Raw genomic sequence first — 15092 nt, forward strand, 5'->3', positions numbered from 1 at the left:
ATATATAGATGGAGAGTCCCTCAATCAGAACTCAGACAAAACATAGGAAAGTTAGTTACCTTTCTTTCTCATACCTAGCTGAGGTATGAGGTATAACTATTCTTAAGGTCTTTCTTTTACTTCAGGTGTTGTGTTGGTGTTGGGTGAAAGAACTAGAAACTGAATGAGGTGGGTGTGGAAGAAGCTGGGAAGACAAATTTCACCAATCTCAGAAGTAGATTATGGGTTTGAGAACCCTGAGACTACTCGGATACCTCATGACTGTCCTGTTTGTTTTAATGCTGAGATCCCTTTATATGAGAAAAAGTGAATGAGAGGTGATTTTAAGAGCTTATTTTAAGGCATATAATTCCACTTGAAAAATGCAGAAAGAAAATTATTCTAAAGAAGCTGCATGTGCAAAAGAATCTTACCTATTGTGAAAAAGGAAAAGAAAATGGAGGCACTATGATCCAAGGAAAATAAAACAGTTTGCTTTATTTTAAAACAGTAACTTCCTTATATGGGGGCACTGTCCAAAATTCAATACTGATACAAAAATATGTTTCTTAGGAGGTCAAAATATGTTTCAGGTGAATTTTCTGAATTTTGCTAAAGAGAATTTTAAACCACATAAAACAAACAGGTGAATGAGAGGTGAACATGAACATGTGTAACATAAGCCACAGTACAAATTTAAACAATAACCAAGCCATATCATTACCCCAAATCATTTTTGTTAATATTTAGGAGAATGCATATATTTTCAAGAACTTTTAAAAGTGAATCTCTACTCCCATCTCCTAATATTCCCAGGAAGTATAACTTTCTTCTTTTACTAGATTTAAATATTCCAAATATTTACTCCTGGTAGGATACTCTGGCATTAACTATAGCTGAGTGTATCAGAAATAGAAAAATCATGAAGATTTATAAAGCATTTAAAAAATAATCATTTATAACAAGTCCTTAAAAGCCCCAGATGAAAAAGGCAGTTCTCTACTTCTAATAACACCTATGGTTTATGTTGTGTAATATAATTAAAACAGCATTCTGACCAATGATAATTTACAGGAAATTCATTTGCCAAGTCAATGTTTCATTAAAGTTAATATTTTGGCTTATATTAAAAAAATTTAACTCTATTAACTTAGCAAAGTCATCTTTATGATGCCATTTAATAAACTGAAAGGAAATAAGATGGTACATTCTGAGTTTTTACTTAATAAGAAATTTAATTCAATAATTTGATTCATCACTACTGGAAAACTACATCTTTCTTCCCTGTCAGTACTGGATGGCAATGACGTGAAAGCAGCTTTCCTGGTTCTCAACTTCCCTTCAATGGGAAGCATTATGGAATTTCAGCAGTGAACATCATCTGGTTCCTATTCAAACCCCAGCTCCAAGAAAATGTGAGAGAGAATCTAAGATACAAGTTCTGTTCAAGGCAAGAAGTTTCCAATCTCAAATATTTCATGCCAACAACTTATGTTATACCAGCTGTTCCATCACTGAATGCTAAATGATCACTGAAAACAAACGAAGATAACAATGCCCTCATTGCCATCATTCATTACTAATTTTACATAAACTGTTTATGTCTAAAAATATGCATATAAAACACTTACACAGATAAATTAGTGTTAAGAATTTAAAATGTGCAGTAACATCCACAAATGTCCGTTTTGTGTTGTGAAATCTATAGAATTGTTTTCAAAACTGGAAATCTGAACGCCCTGGCCACATATTAGAAACATGTCAGAACACACGTTGTGGAGAACACCAAAGCTGACCATCTCACAAAAGCAAAACCAAACTTAGTGCTTTCATTATTGCTTAATCCTCTAATTAGCCTGAAAAGGAGACCACTGAATACTAAAGTCAGGTATTTACTAAACAGTGTTGATTTCTACTAGCAAACTTGGCCCTCACAAATCAACAGGGGAACCAGGAGTCTTTCGCAGCTCATTGTCTATTAGGAGTCTGATACATTTTCAATTAAAGCCTTCATTTTTCCTGTTGGCTTCAACATGTGTGGCCCAAACTAGAAACAAACAAAAAGTATAAATAAAGATACTGGTTCAAGTAACAGTAATGATACGCCCCTACCTCCCAATCATGGATTAGAGGGCTGGGTATGTTCTGCATGAAAAACCAAGCAACTACTGGGAATATTAAAACCTTTACAAATTGACAGGTTGTTATGAACACAGAACATTATCAACAGAATGAAAGGTAAAGAAGTAGCCAAACTGCTTCCTATAAATGAAAACTACAACCGTCTTGGCAGTACCCTGCTTTTGTTAAATTTTACTTCTCTTAGTAAAGAGAGAAAGTACAAAGTTTCCTTTCCAATGTCTTAAGAAGTTTCAAAGGTGCTGGAATTTCTGAGATGCCTGCCTCTCTGGAATAGATAAGCACACACGCCCCAGGACAGTAATGTTAATAAAGGGAATGTATCAATTATTATGTGAGAGCTTCCATGAAATGTACTCAGTCTCCACCTTTGACATGGTACACATCCTCCAAGGCCCACATCAAATCTCACCCTCTTCAGAAGACTTTCACAGGGTGCCCTGAGAGAAAATGATCTCACTTTACTCTGAATTTCTATATCACAAAATATACATTGTTACTATACTGAATCTCACTTCACTATGCTTAAATAAAAATATAACCCTGCACAGAAAATGTAACACTGGAGATTACTTAGTAGTGAGTTCAGGGGTTAACTTTGGCTTTCTTCTTTCTGCTCTTCTACAAGTTTCAAATTTCCAAATGAACAACTATTATTTTCATAGTTAGAAAAGTAAAAGTGTAAATGCTAAGCAAAGATGTCATCCTTTTCCCAACCAGCCGTGATCTACTTGTAAGGCAGGGACCAAATCCTGTATCACCTCCCTTTGGAACTTACAGATGACACAGGTGAATCACTTGCAAAATGCAAGTGCTTGGCAATGGGATGGGTTTCTACGTAACAGGAAAGAAATCTGGGCAAATAACTCACCAACACTCTCTCTGAGGTGGCCTCTGATTCAGACTTTGGAACTCCTTTTTCAACTTCATCTTGGCTATCACTTCGATACCGATAAGCAAATTTCTTTTTCAGAGCCTCTGCTATGAGGGCAGCAGGGTCAGTAGCATCCACTGGCTTGGGCTTCACATCTTGCTCTGACCTTAGAGAAGTGAACACAAACCAAGGGGACAGGTCAATACACTGGCCATCCTCAGGGAAGTACTTTGTCAACCTTTTGCCTGACAGCACCTCTCCAGCATCATAGCTACCCATAGAGACCTAATAAATACTGCTAGCATTGAGATGGAAGCCTAGAGCTAATGCTCAACAAAAGCACACAGGAGTCCAATAAAGGGCCATGTAATGTGTCTGCAGAACATGGACTCTACTCTCCTTCAGGGCAAATAAGAGTTCCCTCTTCCATGCGTGTCTAGTGACTATGCTAGTGGTACACAGCCTGCCTTTATTGAATTAGTGAATGCCCACTGAGCAACCGCAGTGAAGACTTTACATGAAAAGGCCGATATTTCAATAAAATGGGAAAACTAAAAACATCACCTGGGAAATGTTAGCTTATTTTGCTAATCTCTTAGCTACTGTGTTTAGAAGCCACTGGGGCTCATCTTTTTTTTTAAACTAAAAACTTAAATATTCATGGCAGTCATGTTATAAACAAAATTCCTCAAGAAGCCTGGTACTTTGGTTTCACAAGACAAACAAATGGGGAAGAAAGAACGTGAATGTATCCTCACCTCTTCACTGACCGAAGTTTTACACTGTTCATATCTTTAAGGATCTCTAGCATATTTGGCATGTCAGGTTTCTTTAGACTGTTCTTAACCAAAGTCTTTCCAGCATTGGCTCTTTTCTCTCTTCGTTCTTTAATCAGATCAACAGCAGATATACTTTTGTGGAGCCCCAGTGGAGGGGCAGGTGGGGGTGGTAGGGGAGGCGGAGGGGGTGGTGGTATGGTACCAAATGTGGTAGAATCTAAGTCATCTACAAACAAAGGAAAACAAACTTAATCCTGCTGGTATTAAGCAAAGAAAATATCAGTTTTTAAAAGCAAAATGATGTTAAAGATTTCTGTACCCCTAAAAACAATATCCTTAAAGTCTCAGTTATGTAAGAAGAAAGACAGTTTCAGTTACTTCTTGAGAAATGCCTGAATCTCAGCCACTGTATCATTCAATCCAAAACTATCCAGATGGAAAATTTCCATTTAATTCAACAGAGGTGTTTTTGTGATATCAAACGTTCAAGTTTGACTGTAGCACAGTTTGGAATCACTTTTAACAGAAATATAAAACAAAGTACTGCAAAAACAAGTCTATCTTCATTACATACAGTTTGACAATTTAGTACTATTTTAATGATTTGAGAAAACTCTGACAAATTTGTGACTCATTTTAAGCACATTTTCATATCAGACTTACTAAGCATTAAAAGCCTGCACTGGGCTGGGCTCAATGGCTCACACCTGTAATCCCAGCACTTTAGGAGGCCAAGGCAGGCAGATCATTTGAGCTCAGGAGTTCAAGACCAGCCTGAGCAACACAGTGAAACCCTGTCTCTAAAACAAGAAGTAACTAAGAGTTACGGAAATGAAGTAAGGACCTAAAAATCCTCTTTCTGCATAACTGGAGGTTAGAAAGTTGTTTATTGGGTGAACTAGTTTGATTGAGGAGGTGTTGATGTAAAAGATTTTTACTCAAAAGTTTCAGCTTATAAATAGAACTTCAAAATTATCTATTTATGGTAGCACTTTCCCAGTCGGCCAGAAGAGGGAGGTAAAGCAAAAGGAAAAATCAATTTGACAAGAAAAAGGTAGGACTGGAGGATTTTAGCAAGTTACATGCATAAGCACAGTCCAGCATCAGCGCCCAGAGTGCCTCCACCCCCACCCACCTCTGCCGTGCCCAGGTCAAATGAGGTTTCCATGCTGGATTACGTTAAACTCCAGAAGCATAAGCCAAGTGGCTCAGAGGCAGGGTAATTAATTGTCCTTACCCAACAGAGCTGGTTAATACTGAGTCTTGCCAGGCCTTAGAAATAACAATAGGAAAATAACCACTACTTGCCAATAGGTTAGTGGGCTAGGATTTCAAGGCTACAGTTTCCTCCCCAATGTGAGAATGTCACACTAATAAACCCAATGGTGTTAGACCAGAAGACTTGAATTCAGGTTCTACTCTGTGCAAAAGGAAGAAGAATAACTATTAAATAGCTGCTGTGTGTTAAAGGCATTTTATATACTTTCCACACTTATTCTCACAATAACTCAGTAACATAGGTACTGTTATCCCCATTTTAGAGCAGTAAAGGTAGGTGAGATGTCAAGTGCTTGCATCAAGACATGCAGGTGGTAAACACCACTCAGTCCAACACGTACCACACAGAAACCCAGGCTCCTTTCACTAAGTAGATAGCAACCCACGGCATTACCTCATGTCTGATATGGTTGGTGCCATTATCCTAGACAACTAAGTTTCCCATTAGAAAGGAAAGCATCCACTATGTAGCAATTCAGCTGTATGAATTTCAGTGTTTTCCAAAGGATACTTCCTAGTCATCTTCTCTGACAGCACCAAGATTGTTCAAAATGAACACCATCTAAACCTGACCTGGTTGTTTTGGACTATGCAAAAAGGACTGACACCTGGTTTTTTTGTTTGTTGTTTTGTTTTGAGACGAAGTCTTGCTCTGTCGCCAGGCTGGAGTGCAGTGGCATGATCTTGGCTCACTTGGTTTTCCACCTCCCGGGTTCAAGAGATTCTCCTGCCTCAGGCTCCCAAGTAGCTGGGACTATAGGCACGTGCCACCATGCCCAGCTAATTTTTATATTTTTAGTAGAGACGGGGTTTCACCATGTTGGCCAGGATGGTCTCGATCTCCTGACCTCGTGATCTGCCTCCCTCAGCCTCCCAAAGTGCTGGGATTACAGGCATGAGCCACCGCACCCGGCTGACACCTGGTTTTCTAAGAACCCCAATAGCTGTTACTTACTAATTAATTTAAAAGTAAGTAGCATTCTCCTAACTTCTAGTTTGCAAGTTAAAACTAACAAATGTAGGACTTACAGACCTGCAATGAGATTTTGCTGCTCCTGCTGGGTCACAATCTTGGCAATCTGAGCTCTGAGAGCAGCAAGTTCATTTTCAAGAGCACAAATCTTCTGCAGTGCTTCGTCATTTGCCAGTGCTGGGGTCTTCAGCTGAGGCTCTTCTTGAGACAAGTCTGGTAAGGAAATCTGTCTGCTTGGGGCCTTCTCAAAGAAAAGAAGGTCATCCTGAAGAGGTGGCCTTGATCTGACCTCTGTCCTGCAAGGAAGACAGAAGATGGGCTGTCACAGGCTTTGTAAGAGAATGTGAAACACCATCCTCACCTGACAGTGTATCCGCATTAACACCCAAGAACCTCTTTTCAGACTGATCTTACATAAGTCCCTTCATGTAAAGACAAAAACAGCAAAGCATTTGTCAACCTTATGTAGCTACATACCACAGCTGGGGTTCTTGCTGCCATCATTTTTCTTAGTCAATCTCTACATACTATGCACAAACCAACTCCATCAAGAGGCATCACAGATTTTAGCAAAGTTTTTGCTAATTGACGTTTTCTTTTGATTTGAACTAAGAAGCTTTTTATGCCCTTCAAAGTGGTAAGCTAATTACTAGTTATGTCTGACAACAAAATCAAATCAGTAATCCATCAGCCTTTCCCCAGGGTCCTGGCATCTACATATTAATGTCAGTGTTTTCCATGTATGATAGAATACATCAAATTGCAAGACACATGATAACACTGTGGACAAAATACAGCATCAAAAGCTAAAAGGAGAAAAAGGAATCATTATCACTGAACCTATGCAGCAGCTATATTAGATGGTCTTATTTGGGTTAAAAAAAATTTTATGTGTAGCACCCGAGGTAGCTCCAAATGAAGTTGAGGTTGAGAAAAAATTTGTATTTCTTTTCAATTGTCAATTTATATACTTATCCATTTCCTCTTATTTTCTACAATGAAGTTTTCCCAGCCTGCATCCCCCTGTAAGCCCTTTTCTATCTTAAATTCTTTCCTTCCAGAAAAAAATCGTAGTCTCACTTTTCCCTTATACCTGCACCCTTCAAAAATCTGTGTCCTCAAAAAACTCCTGCATACTGTCTCGACGTTATAGTCATTTAGAACCCTATAATACCAAAAGAACTCTCCACACAAGGACAGGAAGTAATTACATTTATAGTTCCCAAATCTAGATGAAACTATCTTGAGAGCAGTAAATGCAAGGCCCTAGTGCTGCATCATTTGGGAAAAGGCTCTTTTGTTTGAAAGCTGCTGAAAGAGATGGGGAACTGACATTAAATGTAACCTCTGTTGTCAGACATGAGGCTGGAGTCTTTCCTTTCTGTCATCACATCTAATCTGAACGCCATGGGGCAGACGCTATTATTTTATTGCTGAGGATACAGACTCAGTATCACGTAGCTAGTGTGCGGAAGACTCAGTACTGAAACTGAGATTTACGAAGTTTTTTCATGCTATTAGTTACAAATTTTCTATGAAAAATATATTAGTGTGACTTAACACTAATTCAAAAACTTAATATTTTTTGAAATATCCATAACCTGGATATGGATACACTGTAAGGAAGAAATCTGCCCATTTCCAGTCAAAGACTTTAACCACATTAGTTTAACACTACTTGACAACACTGGGAATGGTTGAATGATTTCACCAGGATTGCCCTCTTCGGCATACTCAAGACTGCATGGGAAAAGAATGAAGATATGCCTTGACTTCGGGGTTTTAAAGATAAGAAAAGAGCCCACAACTGACTTCCTTCTCCTCACTTTCAATCAACATTAACACATCGTGCTCAAATGGTTTCACACAGATTCCTTTGAAAATCTCATTTTCCCAGGTAATTGATCAGACACACTTCTCATAAAATTCGGCTCATACAGTTTCAGAAGTCACGGCCCTAAGGTGAAGAATCTCTGACTGGCCCTGCTACAAGCCTATACTAAAAGGCAAGCGAACGCCAAAATCTAAGTAACCCTCACCCAGGGCATGGACCACGTGCTAATTAAGCCTTGCTCCGGTGCACAGCATGCACTGGGACACAGATTGCCAGCTGCTTCCTCCAACAAGCATGTTTCCTTTCTCTTTTGTAAAAATTACCACCAAAAAAAGGAGTAGAAAGAAAGAAATCCTTATTTTAGGGAAGCAATGTGCCAGCTTAAGGATGACATTTCCCAGTTTCCCTTGCAGTTTTGTGTGGCCATGGGACTTCGTGTGGCTAACAAGATTGTAGGCAGAATGTTGATGAGGCATCTAGGAGGCCACTTGAAGGGAGGTGACTCAATGGCAAAGTCACTTCCACTTTAGCCCCAGTTCCCCTTCCTCATGCTGAGAGTCTTGAGTGCAAGGTGATGTTTTAGAGTCACACAGGGCCAGAAGCTAACAAGGATATGGAAGCCAATGCTACAGATGGCAGAGCCTAGCTGGTCCCTGATGATGCTGTAGGGCCACTATCAGCTCTAGCCCACCTAACCTTAGATGTTGCTGATTTGAGAGAAATAAACTATCTTGAGAGAAAAATATAAACTCCCATTGTGTTTAAGGCACCATTCTTTTGGGCTTCTCTTTCAGCTTCAAACACAATCATAACTGTTAGGACATTTCAACATTAAATTCCACTTTAGTTTTCCTTTAAATGGATATTGGTGTTTTATTTTTGCTTGACAGCTGTGAAAATTCTTCTTCATTCTACCTTGTGTTTTGAAAAGGGGAATCCTGGCATGCTTAGGTTTTGGTATTATGCACTGAATTCGGGTATTTTTCTTCATACCTAATTTTTTATGCCATATTAATTAAATTACCATACATAAAGGAAGCTTGCAAACTGCTTTTTGCCTGACACACTTTTATTAAACAAAAAGATCTGGAGTATAAATATCCTTGCTCTAGGCTTGGCACGGTGGCTCACACCTGTAATCCTACCACTTTGGGAGGCTGAGGCAGGAGGATCACTTGAGCCCAGGAGTTTGAGACCAGCCTGGGTGACATGGCAAAACCCCTTCTCTACAAAGAAATACAAAAATTAGCTGGGCATGGAGCCTGTAGTCCCAGCTACTAGGGAGACTGGGATGGTAGGGATTGATTGAGCCCGGGAGGTTAAGGCTGCAATGAACCGTGATTGCACCACTGCACTCCAGCTTGGGCAAGACAGCAAGACCCTGCCTCAGAACAGTACAATACTAAATGTCCTCGCTCTTACCTAGCAACTATAATATCAACTTTTTAAATTTGGAATATTTGTGGGATAGGGAAATGTTTGGCTCACAAGGCTTCAATTACTGTTTCCTTTTGTAGCCCCAACAATGAGAAAAAACAATTTTTTTTTTTTTTTTTTTTTTTTAGTACAGGAAGATTAGGCTGGGCACAGTGGCTTACAACTCTAATTCCAGCACTTTGGGAGGCCGAGGTGGAAGGATTGCTTGAGTCCAGGAGTTCAAGATCAGCCTGGGTAACAAGGCAAGACCCCATCTCTGCAAAAAAATTTAAAAACTAGCCAGGTGTGGTGGTCTCAGCTACTCAGGAGGCTGCGGCAAGAGAACTGATTGAGGAGGTTGAGGCTGCAGTGAGCTGTATTTAGGTTACTGCACTCCAGCCTGGGCGACAGGGTGAGACCTCATATCGGGGGGAAAAAAAAAGCAGTACAGGAAGATTAAGCAAAGGAAAAAACTCCCATGAAGAACAGTACCAATGCTCTGATAAAATATATCAATCAATATACTGAAAGATATGTTATAGAAGTTATAGATTAGATGTATGTGCCTAATCAACCTACAATAAGGAAAATACTTTTAATAAGTCATTAAAACTTTGGCTCTTTGTTGATACAACTGGCTAAATTCTGATTTCTACCTCTCCTTCAAAGAGTAGCGCAAATAATTTTGCTAAATAGTTCTATACAACAAATACATTAAGTTACAAGTAAATAAAAATTAGTCAGTTTATTGAATGAACCATTAAGGGGGTAGGGAGCATTTATATTTACATTAAATTACATTTAACATCATAATATATTCTTAATATGCTTCTTCATATATATTCTTGGTAATGTTTTGGGTTTAATAAAACTGAACAATAATGTTTTTTTTAAAACTACTTCTTGAAAGAACTAAAGGAAATGCAGGTAGGTAGGATAGCAGGAGTGATAAAATTCTAGTCTTAAAACCAGATCTATGCAAAATGTAGCATTCTCAAATAAATGTAGAAATAAAGTAGCATACTTATTCAAAACTGTAGTGCAGAAAGAAGGAACAGGAGTAGTAACTGTGAGTTTAGAGGAAGAGACCAATCAGATGCAGTGTTCTTAGGACAGAGGACATGCTCCACAGCCATGCGTGTCAGGGATGAGGGGTACCTGGAAGTGACAACGAATGGAAGTGGAACTGAGAAGAGAGAAGAACAGAACCTGTGGAGAAGTATGTATCTCTAGACCCCTGCCGTCTTCGCATTTCCGCAAAGCAAAAGTTTGCTTTGTTTGTCAAACCTACCTGAAAGAATGAATATATTCATATCTATGAATGGAAATAAGGATGATTGTTTTCATATTATGTAGAGGATTCATGGAGCCTATATACAGAAAATAAATGTTGGATACCAGAACCTTTGTTGCTGATAAATGAAAAATGACATTATAGTACTGTTTATTTAAAAACTAGTGGTCACATCAGTAAAGATTATATCCTCCCTCCCCTAAAATTCTCCTAGACATTACAGGATCTAAAAGTATTAAATGCTTACAAGTTTGCTTTAAAATGTTATCATTCAAGTAAGCCAGTCTTCAAATTCTATGAACATTTACCCTTCAATAATCTTGTTCCAGAATTGGAACAAGATAATATGACACACTAGATTAAGATAGCAATTGCAAGGCATATTTGAACAGCTTACTTTCTTTAAAATATCTTCAAGGCAAAATAAACTGTAAGAGAAAATTAATAAGTATTAAGCAGAAACTACAGTGTTTTTTTAAAAAAAAGGATTAACTTTATATATCTCCCCATAGCTTGCATGATGAATTTTTATCTTTTTGCTTTTTTTACTGAAAATAAAGGACAAATTACTCTTTAATCTTGAACACTATTGTGCCAGGGTAAGAGCAAAAAAGTTTAGGACCTTTGACAAAACAATTTAATTAACAGTGAAGAACTGTACTTTATACTACTTTTCTATCTTTAATTATATAATTCAGCATTTCCTTATGTGAAATACTTTAATATTTATGGGCTCAAACATAGTAATTATAGGACCTATGAAGGTTTAAGAGCCCAGATAGGGTCTCCCTATGTTGCCCAGGCTGGTATAACTCCGCGGCTCAAAGGATCCTCCAGCTCTGGCCTCCCAAAGTACTTGAATTACGAGCATGAGCCACCGAGCCCTGAGTTATTTTTTAAGACAGTCAACAAACCGTTCATTCTTAAAACCAATGTGTTTTGCCACCCTTAAGAACAGAGGGCTATTAAGAACTAGATTACAAAGACAGAATAAATCCAAAATAAGAGATAGACTCTTGCAAGAATTTTTGTAATTCAGAGAAATTTTAAGAAATAAAAGCAAATACAAAAACAAAAATAACAAAGAGGCCAGGTGGGGTGACTCACGCCTGTAATCCCAGCACTTTGGGAGCCCGAGGTGGGTGGATCACCTGAGGTCAGGAGTTAAAGACCAGCCTGGGCCAACAGGGTGCAACCCTGTCTCTACTAAAAATACAAGAATTAGCCGAGTATGGTGGCAGGCACCTGTAATCCCAGCTACTTGTGAGGCCGAGGTACAAGAATCACTTGAACCTGGGAGGCGGCCGTTGCAGTGAGCCGAGATCACACCACTGCACTCCAGCTTGGATGACAATGCAAGACTCCATCTCAAAAAAAAAATAAACAAATAAATAACAGAGACATCAAGCATGGATGTACCAAAAACAGAAGATAAACAGCCAAAGGGTGATGTTTCTCTTTTTTTGACACAGGATCTTGCTCTGTTACCCACACTGCCAACTTCTGGGGTCAAGTGATCCTCCTGCCTCCGCTTCCTGAGTAGCTAGGACTACAGGTGCGTGCCACCCATGCCTGGCTAATTTTTTTCTTTTTTTTAAGAGACAGGGTCTCACAATGTTGCCAAGGCTGGTCATGAACTCCTGGCCTCAAGCCTCCCAAAGTGTTGGGATTATATTATGCAGGCCTGATATTTCTTCCTTTCCTTTCCTTTTTTTTTTTTTTTCATTACCTTAAACTTTTAACAGTTAACTGATGTTTCTTAAAACCATTTTCCGGATTCCAATTTCTGCTAGTGAGATTTCTACTGGTTTCGTTCATTTGTTTTGGTTATATTTTGTTTATATTGGGTCCAAAATTCCCTAAGGCACACAGGTTCTTACTCAGAATAACACTACACTGAATTATCTAGCTCTCTTTTTTCCTTGTTACTGTCAAGGGAAGCCACTTTTGTAGCACAATTTACATAAATGCAAAGGCCTTTTTAGCTCCATCACCCATATTGAAGAACCCTAAGTTAAATATAATACACCTCTGGGGTCCTGTCCCCTCATCTCATAGTGAAGGGAAACTCAAAATCTGACACAGTTTTAAATTAGATGTGCCCTATTCCCAAAATGATTTCTACTGACCCTCCCTCATCTTTTTAGTTTACAGAACAACCTAGAAATGTAAAAAAACACACTCTATTGTCCTAGAATCCAGGGAGAAAAAACTGGCAATTTAGTTTCCTTAAATATAAAGTTGGGTAGAAAATTAATAATCTGAGGCAGGTGGATCACTTGAGGTCAGGAGTTCAAGACCAGCCTGGCCAACATGGTGAAACCCCATCTCTACTAAAAGTACAAAGATTAGCTGGGTGTGTTGGCGGGCGCCTGTAATACCAGCTACTTGGGAGGCTGAGGCAAGAGAATCGCTTGAACCTGGGAGCGGAGGTTGCAGTGAGCCAAGATCATGCCACTGCATTCCAGCCTAGGCAACACAGCAAGACTGTCTCAAAAAAAAAAAAAAAAGAAAAAAGAAACAAAGAAAAGAAAACTAACCATCTTTTCAAAGTGGGCAAGTGGCTGGATAAAGACAACCAGAATGGGAAATCATTTTGACAGAGGAAGCAATCCATGAGAAATCTACAGTGGGAACGGGCAGGAGTGTTGTAGGCTACAGACCCAGAAAACTAGTGGGATTCCCTCATTAGCTGTTTTAGGCTCTGTTCAACACAACCCTTCTGCTGTTTTATATTTCAGAAGTTGGATCTTCCTAAAAGTGGTATTTAACAAAAATAATCTTTCTTCCTTGAATATACTATTTTAATAACATATGTTTATCAGTTCATGTCTAGTGTCAAGTAATGAAGAATAAAATAGAAACCAGTAACATCTGCAGATTGATGTGCTGTGAGTAGGAAACCTTGCTTGCTCTGATCCACCGAGTCTCCTGGCCTACTCTTGCACCTCTGGCACTGTGGAGCCAGCCTGCTTGCTTGTTAAGTATTTCCTATAGACTCTTGCCACTCTGTCACCCTCTAAGAGGATGGGGATCTTCCCTGAGACTCCTTAAAAAACAGCACATTCCATCTTATACTTAATGCTGACACTTGAAAAATTAAGCTGGATATCATCACCTCAGTCTCACTTTATTCACTATCCTTATATTACAGACTTTTAGAAATATGTTTATCTTCCTCATTAGATTGCAAGCATCCTAGGATAAGGAAAACAGCTATCCAAAACATTTTTAAGCCCTATGAACCTATAAATTTTTATTTAGTAAATGGGCTTGATATTGTATGTGACACTCTACAGAAGAACTGGATACAATTAGAAATTAATATATTAATATAGAATGAACAAATTAAACTTGAAATATTTCAAAACTCCTTAGCTGCTCTTCTACTTCGGAAGCAATCAAACGCTTGATGACAATGTCTACGATGTCAGCTAAAGGCCTCAGAGATTATAGTCTTTAATTTCATCATACAGTACAAATGTTATACTGTATGTTTATCCAAAGACTTATAAACCAAAAAGTATCTGAGACAGGTCTCAAACAATTTAGAAGTTTATTTTACCAAGGTTAAAGACGTGCACCTGGGAGACAGATCAGTGCCTTTCTCCAAAGATGATTTTGAGGGCTTCAATATTTAAAGGAGAAAGGGCAGATATTAGAGAAAGAGGAAGAAATTTTTAAAAGGTGGGGGTAGATAAGAGACAAAAGTTTACATTCTTTTAAGTCTCTGATCAGCTGTTCACATGTGAGGGGCAGTAGAGGAATAGTCACTTATGCATTCCTCTAGCTCAGTGAATCTGCATTTTTACATAAAATAAACATAGGGCAGACGAAGCAATCAGATATGCATTTGTCTCAGGTGAGCAGAGGGATAACTTTTGAGTTCTGTCCTTTTCCAATACCTGGGAAGAAAAGCTATCAATTCACATTGTCAGAGTCAAATTTAGCAGAACTGTTTTAGGGTAAGGATCTCGGGGCCCACAAGGAATTTCCTAGTAGGCAAATTGTAAGAGAGGTATGTAGCTTTTTTATAATGTAGCTATCTTACATAGCTACAGAGGCAGCTTTGCTCTGATGCAAAGCTTTGGGAGGCAGGTTTGCCTGATGCAGTTCCCAGCTTGACTTTTCCCTTTGGCTTAGTGATTTGGGAGTCCCAAGGTTTATTTTCCTTTCACAGACTGTACATTCTCCTTAGAATACTACTATGAAAGAGAACACATTATCTAAGATGAGATTATCAGTTACATTGATAACTGATCATCAGTTATCAGGATGTCAATGCTTCTGTTAATTAAAAAGGAAATGAAAATGTGTACAGAAAAGAGAAAAAACGAGGCCTTACTTTCTGCATGCCACTGTACTAATAGTTTTCTCGTTATTTAAAATTCTCTTCTCAAAGTAGAATACTTCTATTTCACAGAAATATGCTGCCCTTTTTTTTGTTTTCTTTTTTTTTTTTTGAAGACAGGTCTCGATCCATCGCTGAGGCTGGAGTGCAATGGTGCATTCATGGTTCACTGCAG

General features: G+C 38.6%; 1 protein-coding gene across 2 annotated transcripts in view; it reads right to left on the reverse strand.

Moving 5' to 3' along the window:
• Positions 1-451: 451 nt before the first annotated feature.
• MTFR1 (mitochondrial fission regulator 1) overlaps positions 452-15092 on the reverse strand; it is a 70909-nt gene continuing 56268 nt past the window's right edge. The window contains exons 5-8 of one of the 2 annotated variants that reach the window (XM_003268356.4): positions 6083-6318; positions 3751-3997; positions 2990-3158; positions 452-2026 (exon numbers count right to left, since the gene is read on the reverse strand). In XM_003268356.4, the coding sequence (XP_003268404.1) occupies positions 1958-2026; positions 2990-3158; positions 3751-3997; positions 6083-6318 (721 nt within the window). In that variant the 3' untranslated portion in view covers positions 452-1957. Of the gene's footprint in view, positions 2027-2875; positions 3159-3750; positions 3998-6082; positions 6319-15092 lie in introns of those variants that run through there. The other variant, XM_012496100.2, reaches the window with a different exon arrangement.

The sequence above is a fragment of the Nomascus leucogenys genome, chromosome 16 (assembly GCF_006542625.1).
Source record: "Nomascus leucogenys isolate Asia chromosome 16, Asia_NLE_v1, whole genome shotgun sequence".
NCBI lineage: Eukaryota > Metazoa > Chordata > Mammalia > Primates > Hylobatidae > Nomascus > Nomascus leucogenys.